The 20,577-nt window shown below is 36.6% G+C and overlaps 1 protein-coding gene across 1 annotated transcript; it reads left to right on the top strand.

Moving 5' to 3' along the window:
* Positions 1–395: 395 nt before the first annotated feature.
* Positions 396–14,503, top strand: LOC140147033 (histamine N-methyltransferase-like). The gene is made up of 3 exons (XM_072168805.1): positions 396–606; positions 8,500–8,808; positions 14,127–14,503. The coding sequence occupies exons 1-3, from the start codon at positions 396–398 to the stop codon at positions 14,501–14,503; spliced, it is 897 nt and encodes a 298-aa protein (XP_072024906.1).
* The last annotated feature ends 6,074 nt before the right edge of the window (positions 14,504–20,577 follow it).

The following is a 20,577-nucleotide window of genomic DNA, read 5'->3' on the forward strand; positions in this document are numbered from 1 at the left end:
ATTGGCCTGATAAACTCATAGACACATCCAATAATTGATACATACAGGCTGAGTCAAAAAGAAGTAAACTCATGTTTGAGGGGTTGTAACTCAAGATCTGTAGGGAATCTGCTAAAAATGAAAATACCACTGGAAAGAGCAAATTCTACACGTCTAAATAAAAAAAAAAAGAATTGTTGCAATTGCTCACAGCAAACTCAAGTTATACTCATTTGAATACAACTACTAGTACCCATTTTTGTAGCAGATCTCGAGTTAAAGCCCCTCAAAAATGAGTTTACCTCTTTTTGACTCAGCCTGTATACCCGTACCTCTTTTTACTGTACTATTTAACTAGACGTGTGCCTACTTCGACTTCAACCTGAGTGAATCCTACAAAAGTACGCTCTAAAATCATGGCCTCCGAAAATAAGTTGTTACATTTATTAAGTGATATGGATCATTACCACAAAGCGTATGCATGCTTCAAAGGAAATATAAAACCAGTGGAGATCAAACAACTTAAGCAATGGACAGATACAGAATTTGAACCAAATGTTGTAAGCAGCTTGACCAAGAGTTTGGACCAACAGCAGATACGTTTTCTTGGCATAGGAAGCGGCGGGGGTAAATTTTATGTTTGTTTCTTATCACCATGATCACGGAAAATGGATTTTGGGAAGGGAACATGGAATTTGGCAGACTTTGTCGTGACCTTGGTATATACATACGCTATCCCAAATATGAACATGATGAATGTGATGGAGTTTTTATTTTAGAAATCACTTGAAATTAAGTACAGATATTACAATTTCATGCAAAAAGTCCTATTTTGTCTTTAATACATGGGTTTCGGTTTAGCAACTACTAGTATTTCAGTTAGCTTAGATTATTGTTTTTTAAGATATTTGGAAAAATGAAAAATTGTGGTCAAAGTCATCAAAGAAAATTCATAACCTCATTAATTTACTCATTGTGTTTTATCTGATCACAAATAGTAACTTGTAAATACGCAGACGCAAATGCAGGTTATGGAAAAAGTATAATGACTGCTTTACAATGACCGCGTTACGTAATGTAATGTTATGTAATATTGGACATCACATGATTGCGCAATAGTGTGATTGGTTGCTTGCGGTATTTACCTAATCGGTTATTCGATTATTTACAGGGAAACCGAATTGTGTTTTGTTTTCAAATTTAAAAGAAGAAAATGTGACGTAAATTGAATTCAAAAAGTGAAAAGTGTCGGTTATGAATGAGGTTAATGACTTTTGCATCACTTTTTTTTTTCGAGTATTGTGAAATATCTAAACATTGTGATTGCGCTCCTCGGGATATTCTTCGGTTCCAAATCACTGTCACCGAAACATATCAATTTGTAAGCGCTCTTTTAGCAAATTCAGCATTTACAACCGTATGACAAAACAGGCGAAAATAATAACTTTTTGCACAAGATTTGCAATTTAAAGAGAATTGGCCATTGCCTATTCTAGTGACGCTAGTATATGGACTATATAAGTGTGCTTTTTCATTTAATGACATAAAATTTGAAAAATATTGTAAGGAACACTTGAGGTTTTGACTTGTAAAACCTACATTTTGGTCAAAAAATGTGCTTGGATAGGAAGTTTTAAACATATTTACCACATTCGCCTTGCTATAACATTAAATTGCGTTATTTGTTGACCTAGTGACGAAAAGTGTTTTTAGGGGGAAGTGTTAGCTTTCGTTTGATATAAAAAAAATTCTGATTGGATGAAGGGGACACTTGAGGTTTCGACAAAAGCCAATCAAAGAGGCCCATTTTTCAGCTAGAAGCTCCACAGCTCTTCGATACTATAACTGACAAAGACTGTAGTGGAGACAATCACTGCTTGCTTGAGAGCTTTTGGAGGAAAATGTGTGCTCAGGTGTATCGAGGTGGAAACTGTGCGCATGATAGTTTTTAAGAGAATCGTTTTTGTATAGAAACCTTTCCATAATCCCATATTTGTTTTCGAACACATGCTCTGTCACCCGAAGACCCCTTATATTTCCATTTGATTTGTCACCCAAAGACCTTTGAACAGCAACTTTCATTTATCACTGATTTTGTTACTTATTTTGAAAAAACAAAGAAATTTGAAGTCATGTTCGGGGTTTCTGTGGCGCTGTTTCGGCTCTCACCCAAAGGGTCCGTTTAAAAAAGGTCATGTTCTCACCAAAAAAGAAGACGATAACATGGAGACAAACCAAATAAAAATCCCTTTAAAAAGGGATGCGTCTGGTCCAGAGAAAAGATTGGATGCGTTTTGGTCATGGAAACAGACTTGACGAATCAGGATCCAAGTACTAGTATATTCTCATGACTTTTTATTAATCAACATAAATATAAAAATGACTAGAGATAATTTACGCTCACAGAGCGCAGGCAATCGCAAGGCATGTAACCCTTTAATGGCTGTTTGACCTGACCTTTGACCTTAATGTTTCCCGGGCCACAAGGTTTGTTGTCACCGAAATTAAGCCCCTATACCCCTTACAGACAATGAAATTACGGTATAAGATTTGACCCCAGATAACCTTTAACCTGACCCTGCAAAGTGTTCCAACATATTCCCCCTGGTCATTAAGTTTGTTGTCACCAAGTTTGAGCCTCGTACCCCTTACAGATGTCCAAAAAATGCATTTCTAAAATTTGACCTTTGACCTGACCCCTACAAAATGTTCCCTGGTCATGAGATTTGTTGTCACTGAGTTTGAGCCCCATATCCCTTACAGATGTCCAGAAAAGGAAATTGTAAGATTTGACCCAAGATAACCTTTGACCTGACCCCTGCAAAGTGTTCCAAAATATTCCCCTGGTCATTAAGTTTGTTGTCACAGAGTTTGAGTCCCGTACCCATTACAGATGTACAGAAAATGCCTTTCTTAAAAATTTGACCTCTGCATGACCTTTGACCTGACCCCTGTAAAATGTTCCCCTGGTCATGAGATTTGTTGTCACTGAGTTTGAGCCCCATACCCCTTACGGATGTTGAGATAATGCAATTGTAAGATTTTACCCCTTAATGACCTTTGACCCCAATTCTTTGTACAACTTTTAGACACTGGCTAAAGGCGATGCAGGTATGCAAGTGACGACATTGTGTTATGTAATTTGTGGAAGAAGAAGCATTTTAGTGAAAATCACATTTTGGCCATATGAGGAGAAGGAGGAGGAGGAGGAGGGAGGAGGAGACAGTTTTTCAAAAGATTACTATACCAACTAAAGTGAGGTTCAAGTGACTGCTTACACTGAATGGAGTATAATACACTTGAAAATAACAACACAAGAAATTGGTTGCCATGGTAAAAAGTTTTTAGCATGTGAATCATGTGACCTCAAAACACACTATTGGTCATGCTGATGTATACTCAATAAAACATATTTATCACAGACATAGGATTCTCGACAAATGTTGAATGAGAGGAGGATGGTGAGGAGAGATTAACGATCAAAACTTCTGCCAGGGACAGAACTTGCGAACTTGGCCTCACCTACAGGTCAAGCTCAAGGGCCAAATATGCCTATATACTGCTGTATTAAGATAAATCGGTGCATCTTAATATCAGGGTACAATTTGGAGAATATTATTATGATCCAAAAATAATATAAATATGAAAGAATGAATTAACTCTCTCAACATTTACCTAATATTATAACTACTGATCAAAGGCCTATCTGGCTATACAATAAGTAGGCCTGATAACAAATAATACCAATTCTTACTCTACAATGTTCAACAATCAAGCAGGAATATAACCACAATCTCATGGTATATGTTTCAACATACCTTATCATCCATAGCTTAATTCATCAGCCTAATCAAGTGTTCGGATTAATTTTAAACAATAGTAAACAAACACCATTTTACTGATTACTTTACCAGCGTGCTTCACAATTTGTGTAATATAATTAGAGAACAAAAATAGTTTCAAATTATACTATTTCATATCATTCCCGGGATATCATTAAGTTTGGAGGAACATTTATTACAAAAATTACAGCAATATAATGTAATACATTAATATTATGGCAACACACGACTATGTTCATATAATCTTCTGATTTATTATATTGTACTTTCTAGCGTTGACCTATGAACCTATTATGGCCACAATTCTTCCTACTAAATTTATGACACCATAAGCCGCCTTACCCTAAAGAGTCATAAAAGGCTGGTCGGTCAAATCCCATCTCTGCCTCAGTCGCTGTCTCAGTATCAATGATCACATCTTCAGCTGAGTTATAACAGATAACTTCTAGAATGTGTCACTGGAACTCCCTGGGGATTTAGTCCCGACACTAAATGCATCTGGCCCCTTGGGGCCAGACGCGAAAACAAGAGGAAGATAAATAATGAATGTAAGACGACAAAAATGATGATGGTAAATAAGTACAATAGAAAGGAAATAATAATAGAAAAAATAGATGGGATCGAATACATGCAACACAATTCCATCACTTGGGCATCTTTTTCTGTGGCGCTGTTTCGGCTCTCACCCAAAGGTTCCATTTAAAAAAAATGGTCATGTTCTCACCAAATGACCCCATATTGTTTACATCTTGCTCTCACCGAATGCCACAAATCATGCTCTTACCCAATGATCCCATATTGTCTACACCTTTTCATATTGAAGTGCACGGAGCTATCATATTCGTGGAGGCGCAATAGATTAGGTAACGCATTGAAACTTTGTGCCGATTAGAAGTTCCGCCAAGCTATTCATCGAGAGGTACCTTTTGTTTGAGACAAAGGGCTTCCGCCATTAAATCGGTAACTAACCTGACAGCGTATTAACGCTTTACCAGGCAGGCTACTGTCAATAGGTGATCAAAAGAATGTCGTGTGAAAGCGCCCACTTCAGTGAGAGGTACCTATTGTCCTTATTCAACCCAAGGGTGTGACTGAGTGTTCGCCAGCACACAAAATCACACTTCAACATCGGAGTACAATTATTTACCACCCAGCTTAATTTAGGCGCCTCATTTAAATCAATTCAATAGAGTTGCTAATCGATTACCCGTAAAAACGTGCCATGGCTGATATGTATAAGTCTATCTGTGTCACTTTCTATAATTAACTCCTTCGCAGTAGGCCTATATGTTGTTATCATGGTTATAGGCCTGTTCAATAAACTCAAATGGGTTTCTTAATATCACGAATATGCAGTTTAAAAACCAGTAGGGGGTAATTGAGGCAGTGAAGGAGGGTCGAGGGGTGAAAAGAGGAGAAGCGGATGGGTGATCGAGATTGTAAGGAGGGGAGGAAGACAAAAGAAAAAAGAGGAAAAGGGGAGAAGAGAGAGAGAGAGAGAGAGGGCGAGAAGGAGAATGATGGAGTGACAGGTCCCTAAAGTGCATAGGCGTATAAATCCGGGGGTGGTCCATACAATCCCCCAGGGGTGGTCCCAATCACCCCCCCCCCCCCATTTTGACGCCTGTGTATGGGTTTCTGTCGAAATCAACCTCATATTTGACCATGTTAGCCACAAAAATGCCATTTCTTTAGTGCATCGCGCGAATTTATTCCACTTCTGTCCCATATTTCACCAGTTTAGTTTCAATGGGCCTATGGCAAAATTTTTCGCGCGCATTTGTACCATAAGGTACAGGTACTGGATTCACTATACCGGGTAGGCCTACAAAAAACATCCCACCCCCCATGTCAAAAAGAATTCTACGCCACTGCTAAAGTGTAGGCATAAGAAAGAATAAGTGCAGAAAAAGGAAAAAATAAAGAAAATAATAATTATTATTATAGAAACTAAGCATATAACAGCACTAGGCAGCCATTCAATGATGCCAAAACCTTTATGCGTTACGTAAATAAAACACCCAGTCAGATGTATTTCACACCTGCCCAACACAAGTCACCCAATTTCGATAACTGGACGTTGAATGTACACTCTCATGAATATTAATATTGTCAACATTTTCCAATATGTCAGCGCTCAAATCGGACACAATAGAACAATAGACCCTTCAGTGCTTTGTTGAAGTGCACCCGGCCTCACTGATGCGCAGTCATTAACCTGTAAACAATGACCGCGTCTCGTGACGTACCTAAAAGTACGCTTTATAATGACCGCGTCGTGTGAAGTGTTATGCATTAGAACAATTTACGCGGACGCTGGCCGCCGTATTTGATCATAGCCTGATTGCGCCCTAGTGTGGTTGGTTGCTAGCGGATATTTCTTTAACATGCTATTCAGTTTTTTAACAGGGAAAACGAAAGATACAGTTATTGTGTTTCGTGTTCAAATTGAAAAGAAGAAAATGTGACGTAAATTGAATTTATAAAGTGAAAAGTGACTGTTATGAATGAGGTAAATGACTTTGCATCAGTTAATTTTCGGGTATTGTAAAATATATATCTAAACATTGTGCTTTGGACCTCGGAATATGTTTAGATATTTCACAATACCCTCAAAGCAACTGATACACAGTCATTAACCTCTACGTGTTAGCACATACACGCTTAGACTCAACGTGATTTATACTTTACAAATTCCAAAGTTCAATTTGAAACTCCATTTCTTTTCAATTTTGCCTCATTTTAGGCAGTTACTTTGGCCCACCAAAAGGGTTCGCGACCTTTTCACAAATCGAGTGGGACGGTATATTTTCAAATTTAGGGAGGGCATAGACCCTATCGAATTAAAACAAAGTCTGCCCACCAAGAGGCCTCCACGGGGTAATTCGCATGATAATGTCCCTCTGACACTTAGAACTGTGTCATGGCTGCCATTTCAATTATTATACCGTTCCGGTTATTGGATAGGGTCTATAGGTGATGATTGGCCACCGGTTTCTGTTGCACGAAATTAGGGTGTTGGGTCTAAGGGTGTGATAACACTTTTCTTGATGATTTTGACCACACTTTTTTAATTTGAAAGAGCATATATGCTAATAACAAAGGTGCAAAAAATAAGAAAGAATGAACAGTTTAACCGATGCAAAGTGTTACAATTAAACATGACAACAAATAAACACAAATCCCGACCGGCACACAACCCAACTTGAAAAAAAAGCAAGGGAATGTGCCGGCATGGGAATCGAACCCACGACCTTCCGATCTCTAGACGGACGCCTTATCCATTAGGCTACCAGCTCCCACTGATAAACGGTGGTTAAAGCTGGGTCTAATGTTATAGCAGTCATGGTAAACAATACACACACACAAGTATTACGCAAGTACGCATATGCAGGAGATCATTATTGATGCTTAATCGTTTCCCCAGTATAATAATAAGTATAGTAGGTAATGGGGATACGCATCCTGCACAAGAACAAATAAACACAATGGGGAACGATTGCTCGCTACAAGAGGAAACTGAATATATTTAATAAGAAAGAATGAACAGTTTAACCAACCCAAAGTGTAACAATTAAACATGACAACAAATAAACACAAATCCCGACCGGCACACAACCCAAAAAAAAAAAAAAGCAAGGGAATGTGCCGGCATGGGAATCGAACCCACGACCTTCCGATCTCTAGACGGACGCCTTATCCATTAGGCTACCAGCTCCCACTGATAAACGGTGGTTAAAGCTGGGTCTAATGTTATAGCAGTCATGGTATACAATACACACACACAAGTATTACGCAAGTACGCATATGCAGGAGATCATTATTGATGCTTAATCGTTTCCCCAGTATAATAATAAGTATAGTAGGTAATGGGGATACGCATCCTGCACAAGAACAAATAAACACAATGGGGAACGATTGCTCGCTACAAGAGGAAACTGAATATATTTAATAAGAAAGAATGAACAGTTTAACCAACCCAAAGTGTTACAATTAAACATGACAACAAATAAACACAAATCCCGACCGGCACACAACCCAACTTGAAAAAAAAAAGCAAGGGGATGTGCCGTCATGGGAATCGAACCCACGACCTTCCGATCTCTAGACGGACGCCTTATCCATTAGGCTACCAGCTCCCACTGATAAACGGTGGTTAAAGCTGGGTCTAATGTTATACCAGTCATGGTATAAAATACACACACACAAGTATTACGCAAGTACGCATGTGCAGGAGATCATTATTGATGCTTAATCGTTTCCCCAGTATAATAATAAGTATAGTAGGTAATGGGGATACGCATCCTGCACAAGAACAAATAAACACAATGGGGAACGATTGCTCGCTACAAGAGGAAACTGAATATATTTAATAAGAAAGAATGAACAGTTTAACCAACCCAAAGTGTTACAATTAAACATGACAACAAATAAACACAAATCCCGACCGGCACACAACCCAACTTGAAAAAAAAGCAAGGGAATGTGCCGGCATGGGAATCGAACCCACGGCCTTCCGATCTCTAGACTGCAAAAAATAATTTGGATGATTTTACGATTTTCAGAATAGACAATTCGCTGATTAAGTTCTTTTAAAAACTCCTTTATCAGTTAAGGTGTAGAATTGTAATTATAATAGTAACAGCGAAATCATGTTTTATTCCTCCTTTTTATATAGGTATAGCAGAGCTTTATCAGCTACAGAAATTGGCAGCAAAATTCCCCAAGATATCTGCGAGTGTTGTGGAACCGAGCAACCTGATAATCGAATACCAAGATACAGTTGTTAGAAATCCTATCGCTAAAAACATCAGCTTTCAGTGGCATAGGAAGACCTTTGACGAGTTCTTAACATCCAATAACCAGAAGTACCATTTCGTTTCTGTGGTCCATTCTATCTATTTTCTTGGCGATCCATCAGTATCCATAAGGAAGTTATACAAGCTTCTTGAACCTGGTGGTATACTTCTTCTTGTATTAGTGACAGGTATGGACATTTGATTTCACTTTTTTCAATTTTAAGTATGAATCATTACTCGTTGATACTCGATAGATGTCCCAATAAAGCGGTCAGTTCTACAGAATAGATCCATGGCTAACTATGGAAACATGTTAAAGGACATCAAGAAAAGTTTCTAAGTTATTTATTTTGCGCTCTATCGAGTATCGACGAGTAATGTGAGTTATCTGTCTGTACACAGATTATATTTTGATTGCAGTGACTGTTTCCTTTGTTAGCACATGTCAGTCATCTATGGTTACTGGACCATGTAAACCTGCCAAAAACGAGACATACTGCTAGCCTTATGATGATGTTCAATTAAAATGCACGAAGTCAATTTCAAGTGTGTATTGTTAAAGTATGTACATAAGGATTTTGGGAGTGGCTTAGTGCAGTACAATAAAATTATGGTACCTGAAAAAATGAAGAAAAAAACACAACCATATGCTATAATTTTTGTTTCAAATTTTGTGTCAAGATGGAACATTTCGTACGAGAGGAGAGGAAAAGTAATAATGATTAAACGAAATAGAACAACAGAGGACTCAAACTCATGACCTATGGTTTACAAGTCAAATTCTCTACCGCTGCAACACATGGATTCATGCAATCCCACCACGGTCGATCAATTTCTTTTAACATTATTTGTGTCGATCGTTAGGTTATCAACCTCCACTCCTTCTGTGCAATGGGTCACTGATTTTAAATGCATTTGTTTGACATGTTTATTCTACTATGAGGTTAGAACATAGGTCAGTACACTATTATTTCCACTATAGAGCCCTGCATGCTTTTATTGATTGTCTCCAAACAAAGGATTTGAACCGGTGAAGGACACCGTAATCAAGCGCAGTGCAGTCCATTCAATCAAATGTTGTCATCAACTTATTTGATCGTAGTGCATTTGCTATGTCTGTGAGACGAACTTTCGCAGCAGATTGCAATCATGCTTTTGTTGAATGCATTTGAGTAGTCCGCCATATTTACGGGATGATACGTCATATGCACAACCTCTATTATAGACCCTATCAAATACATCTACCAGAACTGTATATAACATTATTGAAATGGCTCACGTGCAGACAGATTCCAGTATTTCTGAATGACAATTAAATCCCCTGTTTTAGTGCACAAACCTTTGGGGGGAAACATTTTAGCAAAATAATGACCAGCAACCCCCCCCCCACACACACCATGTCACGGGACATATGTGACGTGTCATGTCAAAAGGAGACACTTTTGGGCAGGATCATAAATGGAGAAATAGCCAAAAATCTGCCTGTGGGTGATTTTTTCACAATTTGGATTTTTGCAAATTTGTGATGTTATTAATGTTAAAAATATTGTCAGATAGTTTTAGACCGGAATATAACTGGCATCTTGTATTTTTTGACACATTTTTGCAGGTAATTCCTACTCTCAACATTGTCAATAATATTTTTAAAGGCCGATATCTCAGTTTTCAATTTTATAATACCATAATTTATGAACTCAATATCTTCACTTAGGAATGTCCGATTTCATTGGAAAAAACGGCGATGTGGAGCAAAATATCTCTTTATTTAAGATATGTAGAAACTTCAAAATTGATAACCTGCCCAAAAGTGTCTCCTTTTGACATGACACGTCACATATGCATTTAACAATTTTAAATTAACATTAATACATTAGAAATGGACACGCAATGATCGACTACTTTGTGGCTCAGTGGTTGAATCACCGACTTGTAATCTATAGCTTAGTGGAATCACGGGTTCGAATCCCTCTGATGACTTTGTTATATTTTTTTATCTCTTCTGATCCTACCTATTATTTTAGGACTAATACTTAAACTTCACGCTATTTCGTCATCATTAAAATATTTTAAAGTTTTTTCGTGTACTATCTTCCAAAGCATTAATTGGCCAACATCCTTCCACTAGAGGAAGTTTTGGATGAGAAAACGGACATTTTGATGAGAAACGGCCATAATGGTGAGAATTTAAATTTTCTAATTGTTTTGGATGAGAAACTTCCTGGTGTTTGTGTCAATCATTATTGTCTTATTAAAACTGGTGAGAATTGCTAATCCCCGCTTAGCTCAAAATAAACATTATTATTTTCTCATCCAAAAGAATGAGAAAATTTAAATTCTCACCATTTTGGCCGTTTCTCATCTAAATGTCCGTTTTCTCATCCAAAATTTCCTCTAGTGTTCCCCGCCTCCCTATTGCAATGTTGATTTGGACAAAATCGTCGTCATTTCTACATTTCACTCTCCTAACATTGAAAGATGGGGGGGGAAGGGAGAGTCTAAATTGTATGTGCATGCATTTTTCTACATAAGGTCTGCTTTTCTACATTTCAGTCTCCCAACATTGAAAGATGGGGGGTGGGGAAGGGGAGAGTCTAAATTGAATGTGCATGCAATTTTTCTACATAAGGTTTGCAGTATGTCTTCATATTTGAAGAGGTGTGAACTTACTTTTGGACACGCCTCTATTATAATGATACCCACACACATTACTCGTTGATACTCGATAGATGTCCCAATAAAGCGGACCGGTCAGTTCTACAGAATAGATCCATGGCTAACTATGGAAACACGTTAAAGGACACCACGAAAAGTTTCTAAGTTATTTATTTTGCGCTCTATCGAGTATCGACGAGTAATGAGTATTATTATTGGAACACCTTGTAAGACAAATCAGTCAATCAATAGATTTGGACTGAATTGTCTTCGTGGGTCAGTAACGACAGTGTAGTTCGGTTTTATAAAATTCGCTTTTATAAATGCGCACGTGACCACCTCCGCGCTGCCATAACAGCTTATATAGACACTAAGTCTTGAAGTGACCCGGGGAAGTGACCTTCTACATAACGAGTGGTCTTTATACATATCAACTTTGTGATTATATTGTAAACGTTTCCGTCTTGAATATTTTTTTCCGTCGTCAAATACTTTCAAAATGTTGTTTTTGATAACATATTACAAATTCGGAATTGCAAAATGTGTAATAATTTTGCAAAATCAATACTTAAATTTGATGATATTTATCTACGGAGTTCCTATCCCTTTCTGTATATAGTGGTCAATGCATGATCAGTCCAAGAGAACGCCAAATATGGATCAGGAGTATTACATAATAATACCCTGCTATGACAATAGCTGCACTAGGTTAATCGTATAATCTCCTTATGTGGTTAGCATGGCTGGGCCAGGAAATCCACAAGGTCAGCCAATGTATGTACATGTATTCGGTACATGTGCCATATCTTTACAATGGGTGATACATTTCTGGTTTGTTTTATTTCAAAACGCAACAGTCGATATTCTAAAGCTTGGTCCAAATCCAAGAGAAGAACCAACTCTAGTAATTTATGTGGTTTCAAATTATATCGGTCGTTGCCTTTTTGATAGAAATGGTGTTTGTTGATGTGCACAGTTTCCCATTAGATCATAACATGCTGTTGTACATCCAAGGTCAAAGGTCTTTTAATCCATATTTGGCGTTGTTCTGGGACTGATGATGATTTGGTCACGCTTGCTGGTCTTGGTATGTCGTGCCCATGGATCACGTGCGTATTTATAAAAGCGCATTTATAGATATAACCGAAGTATACTGAACGACGTGATGGAAGTGTAAGAGAGTGTAAGAGAGTGAAAGAACAATCAGTGGGTGGAATTTAGATATGGTTGAACCTGGAACTTCTACCTTGCTTTGTTTTTAGGGGAAATGGTGGTAATCAGTGAGGTCAGTGAGGTCATTTTGTCGTGTTTTTATGTTGGTTTTAAATTGGTGTAGTGCACCTTAGCATTTCTGATATGGGTTTCTCAGAGGTTTTTTAAAGTATTTTTTTCAACACCATTGTCCACGGCCTTTAATTGGGCTTACTGATAAAATTAAAATTGATATAAAAAGGTTTTTTTTGATGGATCACAATTGTTTTCATTGGTTAAAATTACGTCAGTTATTCATTACACTCCAGTTTGTACTCCAATACGTCTTTTATTATTTTTTATGATTATTATTTGTTTTTATTATGATAAAGTGAATTCTTCAACCTTCTATAACTGTACGCAAAAAAATGATGTTTCCGATGAGGTTACTTAATTAGATACTATATAATATCTGTATTTTAATTAGCAGAGTGTTAGATCTTATACTTCCCTTATCATGCTTTTTGACATTGTGGTTATATATTTAGAATATTTGAGATAAATAACGTTGTAACAACATACGTGTCAAAAAGGCTTTTATTTCTTGTCGCTGCCTTGGTGCTGTATAGGCTATATGTGACTGAAACATCAGACATCAGAATACTTAACGAGCAATACAGAGATTCCAGTTTCAGCCATTTCTACCCATTGATTACTCTTTTGTTTGCTGTCGAAGTGACGTAATAATCGGATTAACTACCATAGCAATAGAGGTTATCCACTTTACTCATGTGTGACTTCTAACAAAAGGCGCTGGTTCCCGTAGTATTCCTCATTCAAACCAATTCAATGCACGACCTCGGGGTTACCTGCATGACTTTGGCGGGCTATTTTGAAACAGTCATGGTTGCACATGCAGGTACTTCTTTTGAAAGTCCTAAACAAGGTATAGCAGTCGCTGTTAGGATATGCAGCTTATAGAACATGGATAACCTCTATAGATGAACAATTTTTGAATAGATCGCCCGCACTACAAGCACGTTGCACTCACCACCTGTGAATGTATGCAATTATAGATTGAATACAATACCGCTCTTTTCAAAGATACTAATCTTACACGTGAGAGTGATCATCTATGGTTCAATGCATAGGTACCGCGTGAATGTTTGAGTACAGGGCGATCTATTCAAAAATTGTAATCATCTATTGCTATGGTATTTAACCCGATTATTACGTCACTTCGACAGAGAATAATTCCATCATATCTTCCCTTAACCCATGAAGATTGAAGACAAATCAGTCAAGGGAAGTGGGACTTTTCGCAAAAGGTAAATCTATTTTAAGGGGCCTCTAATGCATAATTCGCCAGCAAAGTGTTACGTGTACTCCGATTATCACCATGTCAACTGGATCACGCTTTTGAATTCTGCACCCAGATCGAAATGATCGCAACACAAAGTCTATGGCATGTGCTACCATTTCCAAAAGGTGCGTGATACAGTTACCAAGGAGTTATGTAACCACTTCGCTGGCGAATAGATGCAACTGCAAAATCATGCAGCATGAAATGGTTTTGAATATTAGATGATTAAAAGTTATGATTGAACCAAAAGAGTAATTGTGATAAATCTAACCACATAACTGTTTATTGTTTGTGCTTTAGGTCACACAGGAACTGGGAGTATCCCTCTACATCATTCAGATCCAATGGATGGCAAGGCAATCAATAATATGATGAATTCTTCTCAAGTAAAAGCCGCATTAGATCAGCTTCAGATCGAGTATACTCAATCTAAGTACACGTTACCAATGGACATCACAGATGTCATGAGCAATGACCATTCAGAAGAAGCCGATATGCTTCTAGATTTTCTGACGTACGTAATTGATTTTAGGAAATCTGCGTCAGATGATGTGCGTGATCGCGTCATGCGTTACTTTCAAGAAAACTCACGTATTGAAAAGGTTGATGACGGTGATGAAAAGGTTTTTTTTGACACCATCTGTGATATATTGCTTGTAACAGGAAGAGCAGAGTAAACATACACAATTAACACACTTCTAGGCGCACATAAATGCATGAGCGTCTTAATACGCGACGCACGATACGCTTATGCAAAATGTGCGCACCTTACTTCGTTCTGCAAAGTGGACAAACTGTAGGCAGACAACCAATTCGAAGTCAACGGTAGCTCAAAAATACTGTACGTAGTGTTGAATGTTAAGAAATAGAGGTAGTCTATTGGGCTATTCCTGATGTGGGTTTTTTTTAGAGTGTACATTTGGGAATTGGGATCTAGGGATCTATATGAATTTACACGAAAAAGCTATATTTATGAATTTTTACATTCTGGTGCATCTGGATGGAAAATGGGATGTTCTTTTGATATTTCCTGATGGGAATTCACGAGCAATATTGAGGGGGGGGGAAGGTGTGAAATCCCAATGTCGGGGGGGTGGGTGTAAATATATCGAATAGCCCAATAGTATTAGTGGTATATGGTAGATGTAGTATAGGCCTACGTCTGCCATGAAGAAAATGACAGGGCGAATTAAGTTAACTTTATTGGCGTACAGGCTGTAACAACGAAAAATATATAAATTACAATAAAAAAAGGGCAAGGACATAATATTTCCTGTATGAAAGAAGTAATGTTTGTGGTACCATAGCGGGGCATTTCCACTAAATCTAGTACATTAAGCTTGTTATACTACGTAAAATTGGTTGGTATTGTTATCTTAAAGTCCCCATTACGGAGAAGAAAACAATTACAAGGAATCCTATAAGGGACGGTCACCGAACTTTACACAGTATTATTTGTGGGACATGAGAGCACATCATACACACCCAAATTGTATTCTAAATACGAGCAATGTCCTTCTGATATCAAATAATTTTGATTTTTTGTTGTTGTCAAATTCGCAATATAATACACATTTTATGGCAAATCATTGTAAATTTTTATTTGTTTATATTAATTTTGTGATATTTAACAGTCCTCGAGGTAAACTTTATAAATCTAATGGTATGTACTTAAAGTGTATGTAACTGAGAGGATAGCCCCTCAAAACACCTAATTTTTTTGGGGACAATGTGTATCTTTAATACAAAAGATATTGATGATGGACGGCTTTTCATCCCAGCTACATACGCTTTAAATACAAATTCTTAGATTTATATATAACGTTTATTTCGAGGACTGTTTTATGGCAAAATATATATTTTTAAATAATTTGTCATAAATTTGGTATTATATCGCGAATTAAAAAAAATCAAAATTATTTGTTATCAAAGGGATACTCGTCGTATTCAGAATGCACACAAATACTCGTCGCCCTTAATATTGCTTTAATTCCCTTTTAAGGGGCAGGTCAGGGTTACTCTAAGTGGGAAATTTTAGCAATTGTTGTCTTTGTATCTTTGAAAGTAATGATGATACATTTTTGAATAATTATAACCTTATATTATTTTTATACCTGAGAATATCAAAACTTTTGTTCAAATTGAAAAAGAAAGGAAAATTTGATCCTTTTTGACCCAGTTTTAATCAATTTTGAAATTTAAGGTAAGTTGCTATGGAAGACTAAAAAATGGCATTGAAATTAAAAATTTGGCGCTTTTCTCAAAACTGTCCATTTTGTCAGAAATCTGCTGTGCTAGTTTGATTTCCTGCACAATTTCCTTTCTAAAAATGTTTACTTTTTTTTGAAAATGTAATTAATTTAGGCATTGCTAGAAGGTGGATCCTCGACCCAAATATCTGTAAAAATTACTGCGGGTCCCCCGATGCAGGGCCCGTCACATTAATTTTGTCACCACAGTCAGACGGTCTCCATGCTGACTTCAAAATTAATTCATGCAAGCTTTAGTAATTGTGAGTCTCAAGTCTTATAAAGTGTCAGTGGACCAGCGTTACATCTAAAATGTTTCCAATTTTGTTCTGGTCCTTTTTTGTTTAATGTACGAGTATGATAATCAGTGGCGCAGCCGGGGGGACGGCCCCCAGAAAAAGTTTTAGGGACATTTCGTGGCCATTTTTTAAAATGCTCTCAAATTGGACCCCCCTCTGACTGCCTCTAGCTCCTCCACTGCAATGGGCTATTCCATTTAAAATACCTATACCCCTGTGGAAGATTTTGGAAATATCTTCCACAGGGAGAATATGAATTTCAAAGTAATGACCACATTAACAGCTTCATTTGAAACTCTCTCTCCCTCTTTGGAAGATTCGGGTTGAATCTCTCTCATGAAATTCAAATGGAGCTGCTTAATGTGTTCATTTTATTTGAAATTCATATTCCCGCTGTAGAAGATATTTCCACAGGAGTAGTGTGGATTTTAAATGGAATAGCCCAATAATCTCATCTCTTTTGACATAAATATTTATATAATTATATATAAACCAAGCGTCGAAAAACGAGGATCTGAGGTACATCTGGCGTTTGAATCAGGAAAAATTTCGTCCTAATAAATGATTCTTAAAGGGAGAGTAACTGCACATTTTGGTGCTTGTCTGGTCATTTGATTCAATTCTGTAGCTTGTAATTTTGCCCTCAAAATGGATTAATCTGAAAGACAGTCCAATGAAATGGAGTGCATTAATGTTACATACGACCCAATTTGTGTATTTATTTGTTTTTACCCCCATTAGATGTTGTACCATTTTTGTTGTTTTTAAATTTACGCTTTGTTAGTGTGACACATTTGTATCCTTTTAGAGCCATCCTTTCTATTGGTTGTGTTGTATACTGCTCCAAAGAGTATCCTTGGAAACATAATCAAAATTTCAAAACTGAAACATATTTGAGTAAATTTGTTTAGAAATTGTTACCTAGCTGGGGGGTTTACACCCCCCAGCTAGGTATTGTAATCGTTTGGTTCTTCCGCTGGCAACAAACCACTGTAATCTTCCCGTTTTCTTCCGCTGGCAACAAAGTTAGTACGAGGAACCCATACCGTAGTAGCTCTGCACAATAGGTAGATAGATAGGGCATACCGATAAATGATGTGTCTGTTTTGCCTGTTATTTAAGTTTGTGTTGCGAACTACAACAAAGTGAAATTGCACATGTTCTTTTGCTCATCTATCAGGGCACAGTTCTTGAACCCCAATATATTTGTATATTCATTGAATAACCTTTGACAATAATGGGTACAAAAAACTCATACCCTGTTCTCAAAATGCAATTATCATCTGTTCGTCATCCAAGCCCAGGGAATGTGTGTATGAGAGGATTGATGGCTAATATGATTTTGGAAGGGCTCAGTGGGAATTGAAAGGTTATTGCAAAAAACTTGAATAATAGTGACAGTGATTGGTGTACACTCTAAATTAGAAAGACTTGAAATATTAGTTGAGACTTGTAAATTTTTAAGTCTTTAAGATTTATTTTACGCGGGGTTGGATTTAAATTTTACTTTTGGGATCGGGAAATGAAAATCTATTTTTAAATCTTTTAAAAGACTTAAACATTAAACCAATCACAACGCGATGGTGCGTGCACGTGATCAAATCGAAACGTTTTCCTGGACTGCTCAGCCGCCATCTTTCTTTGGCGATTTTGTGTGGTGGCGAGCGAATGAATGAAGTGATATGGACGAATTTGTTTTGCAGAATGGCATCCCAAATGCTGTAATTGCCAATGTCAGTGACTATATCTTCCATGAAAAAGCTTACATTGTTGTGCACGAAGGGCCAATGTGAACATTATCTTCAATCGCCAAGGTAGTAGTCTGTGCTTCTGCTGTATACGCTTACCTATACACATATATAATTTATAAATGGGTAAGCTTATTTCCATGAAGGATCACACTCGGCCACTGCAGTGACACTGGAATTATCATGGCACTGCAGACTATTTATTTATTTATTTATTTAATCTTTCTTTAACCAGGGTAGCCCCTTCAGTAACTAGTACTGATCTCCAAGGGGGCCCTGAGTGACAATTCACAATATACATATACATTGTACAATTTCATGACAGAGGTTAATATAAATTAAATTAAAAGGAATGCATGGAATCAAAAGTTACATGATACATTATTTACATTGTACATCAGGTTCATTTTTACATCAGGTCTGGTAACACAAATAGTTACATGATTAAATACTAATAATATTATAACAATGTACATGTTTGGCAATAAGATATAAAGAAAAGACAAAAAGTTGAATAAATTTGTGGAAATTGATAAAATTTTAATCACAAATCTGAAATACAGTTTTTAAAAGTATTAAGGGTCATGGAAGAAAAGTTTCTACGGATGTCTTGAGGGAGTTCATTCCAAGCATAACATGATCTGTAGTGAAAAGTTCTCTTGCACGGATTTATGTTCCATTTTGGAATGGCAAGAGAATTGAAAGTTTGGCTTCTGGTACCATGAGTATGAAGAGATTGCATATAAATAAATTGAGAGGATAAGTAAGATGGTGATTTATGGGTAAGACACTTGAACACAATTATCAGAAGTTGTTTTTCCCATCTTGTATGTAGTTTATCCCAGTTAAGAGACTCCATCATATCATTAATAGGAGTTCTTATATCTGCTGACAAAAGAGTACGAGCAAGTCTATTATGGTGCACTTGAAGTGAAGTTAAAAGGGTGTTTATGCAATTTGACCAAACAGGACTACAATAGTCAAAGTGTGGCATGACAAGGGCATTGGCAAGCATTTTAAGGGTATCATTTGGAAGATAATACCTAAGTCTACGGATTATGCCAATGCGCTTTGAGATATTAGAAGAAATATGGCTTACGTGTTCATTCCAAGATAATAATTCATCAAATACAACACCAAGATACTTGAATTTATCAACTCTTTCAATATTACTACCATTGTATGAAACATCAATATCATCAAATGTATTCACCATATAACTTGTGCCAAAAATCATGAGTTTTGTTTTCTTGATATTCAATGTGAGATTGTTTTCATTCAACCAAGAGGCAACATTAGACAAATTATCATTTAATTCTGCTTGAAGAATTGATGCATCATTAGAACTACATATAAGAGTTGTGTCATCTGCATACATTATAGTTTTACAGTTAACAGAGTTTGGAAGTGAATTTACAAAAATGATAAACAATAAGGGTCCTAAGATTGTACCTTGCGGAATACCAATATTCACATCTTTAAAGTCAGACATAGTAGAAGAAATATTAACAGCTTGTGACCTATTACTAAGATAAGATATAAACCATTTTAGACATGAGCCAGAAATACCACATTGCTTTAATTTGTTAATTAGAAGACTATGATTGATGGTATCAAAAGCCTTTATGCTTGAACTTTATGAAAGAAGTAGTCCTGACTTGGTAATACTTCTGTGAATAGACGTATTAATACGTCTATACTTGATAAGAAGTCACACAGACTTGTAATTAATATCGATATTTAAATCCCCATAAAGATTTATATTATTTTGAAATAAATCCCAGATATGCTTAAAAGTAAATCTTAAAGGACTTGAATATTAAATCCAATGGACTTGCTGTCACTTGCATTTTTAATCTTTCAAGGATTTGACATTTTAAGTCTAAGGATAGTCTTATTTTTTTAATCCAAAGGTTTTGTCACTGATTACAGTCCGCCTTGGATTTAAAAATTAAATCTTTTAAACTTGAAAATAAGTCTTTGAAGTATTAACATTTGCTCTTTGTAAATTTAAACTTTTAATCTGAAAGTTTTATTTTTTAAATCCCTGTGGGACTGGAATTGATAAAACTTTGTAAAGACTTATTTTAATCCTATATTGATTGGTCCTAACTACAGTCTTTGAAAGTTTTGTAAGTAAGTCTTTTGGATTTGAATTCAAATCCCTGTAATTTAGAGTGTATAGTAAGCAATAGTTAAAATAATGGCAGGTGAAAGCAAAGCTACCAGAGTGCCATATTTTACATATCTGTACAGAAAATATGTCAGTTTACAACCATTATTATAATAAATTATACCAGATATAGTACACTCTTAGGGGCATATACCAGTTCATCGACCCATTATGCCTTTTAGTGGGTCACTACTGCTCTGAGCGAAGAAAAAAAAAAAAAAAAGGAACATTTCTGACCAAATTTATGGTCCCCAAGAATTGTCTGGTCAATTATCCTTTTTA

The sequence above is a fragment of the Amphiura filiformis genome, chromosome 3 (genome assembly GCF_039555335.1).
Source record: "Amphiura filiformis chromosome 3, Afil_fr2py, whole genome shotgun sequence".
In the NCBI taxonomy this organism is placed as follows: Eukaryota; Metazoa; Echinodermata; class Ophiuroidea; order Amphilepidida; family Amphiuridae; genus Amphiura; species Amphiura filiformis.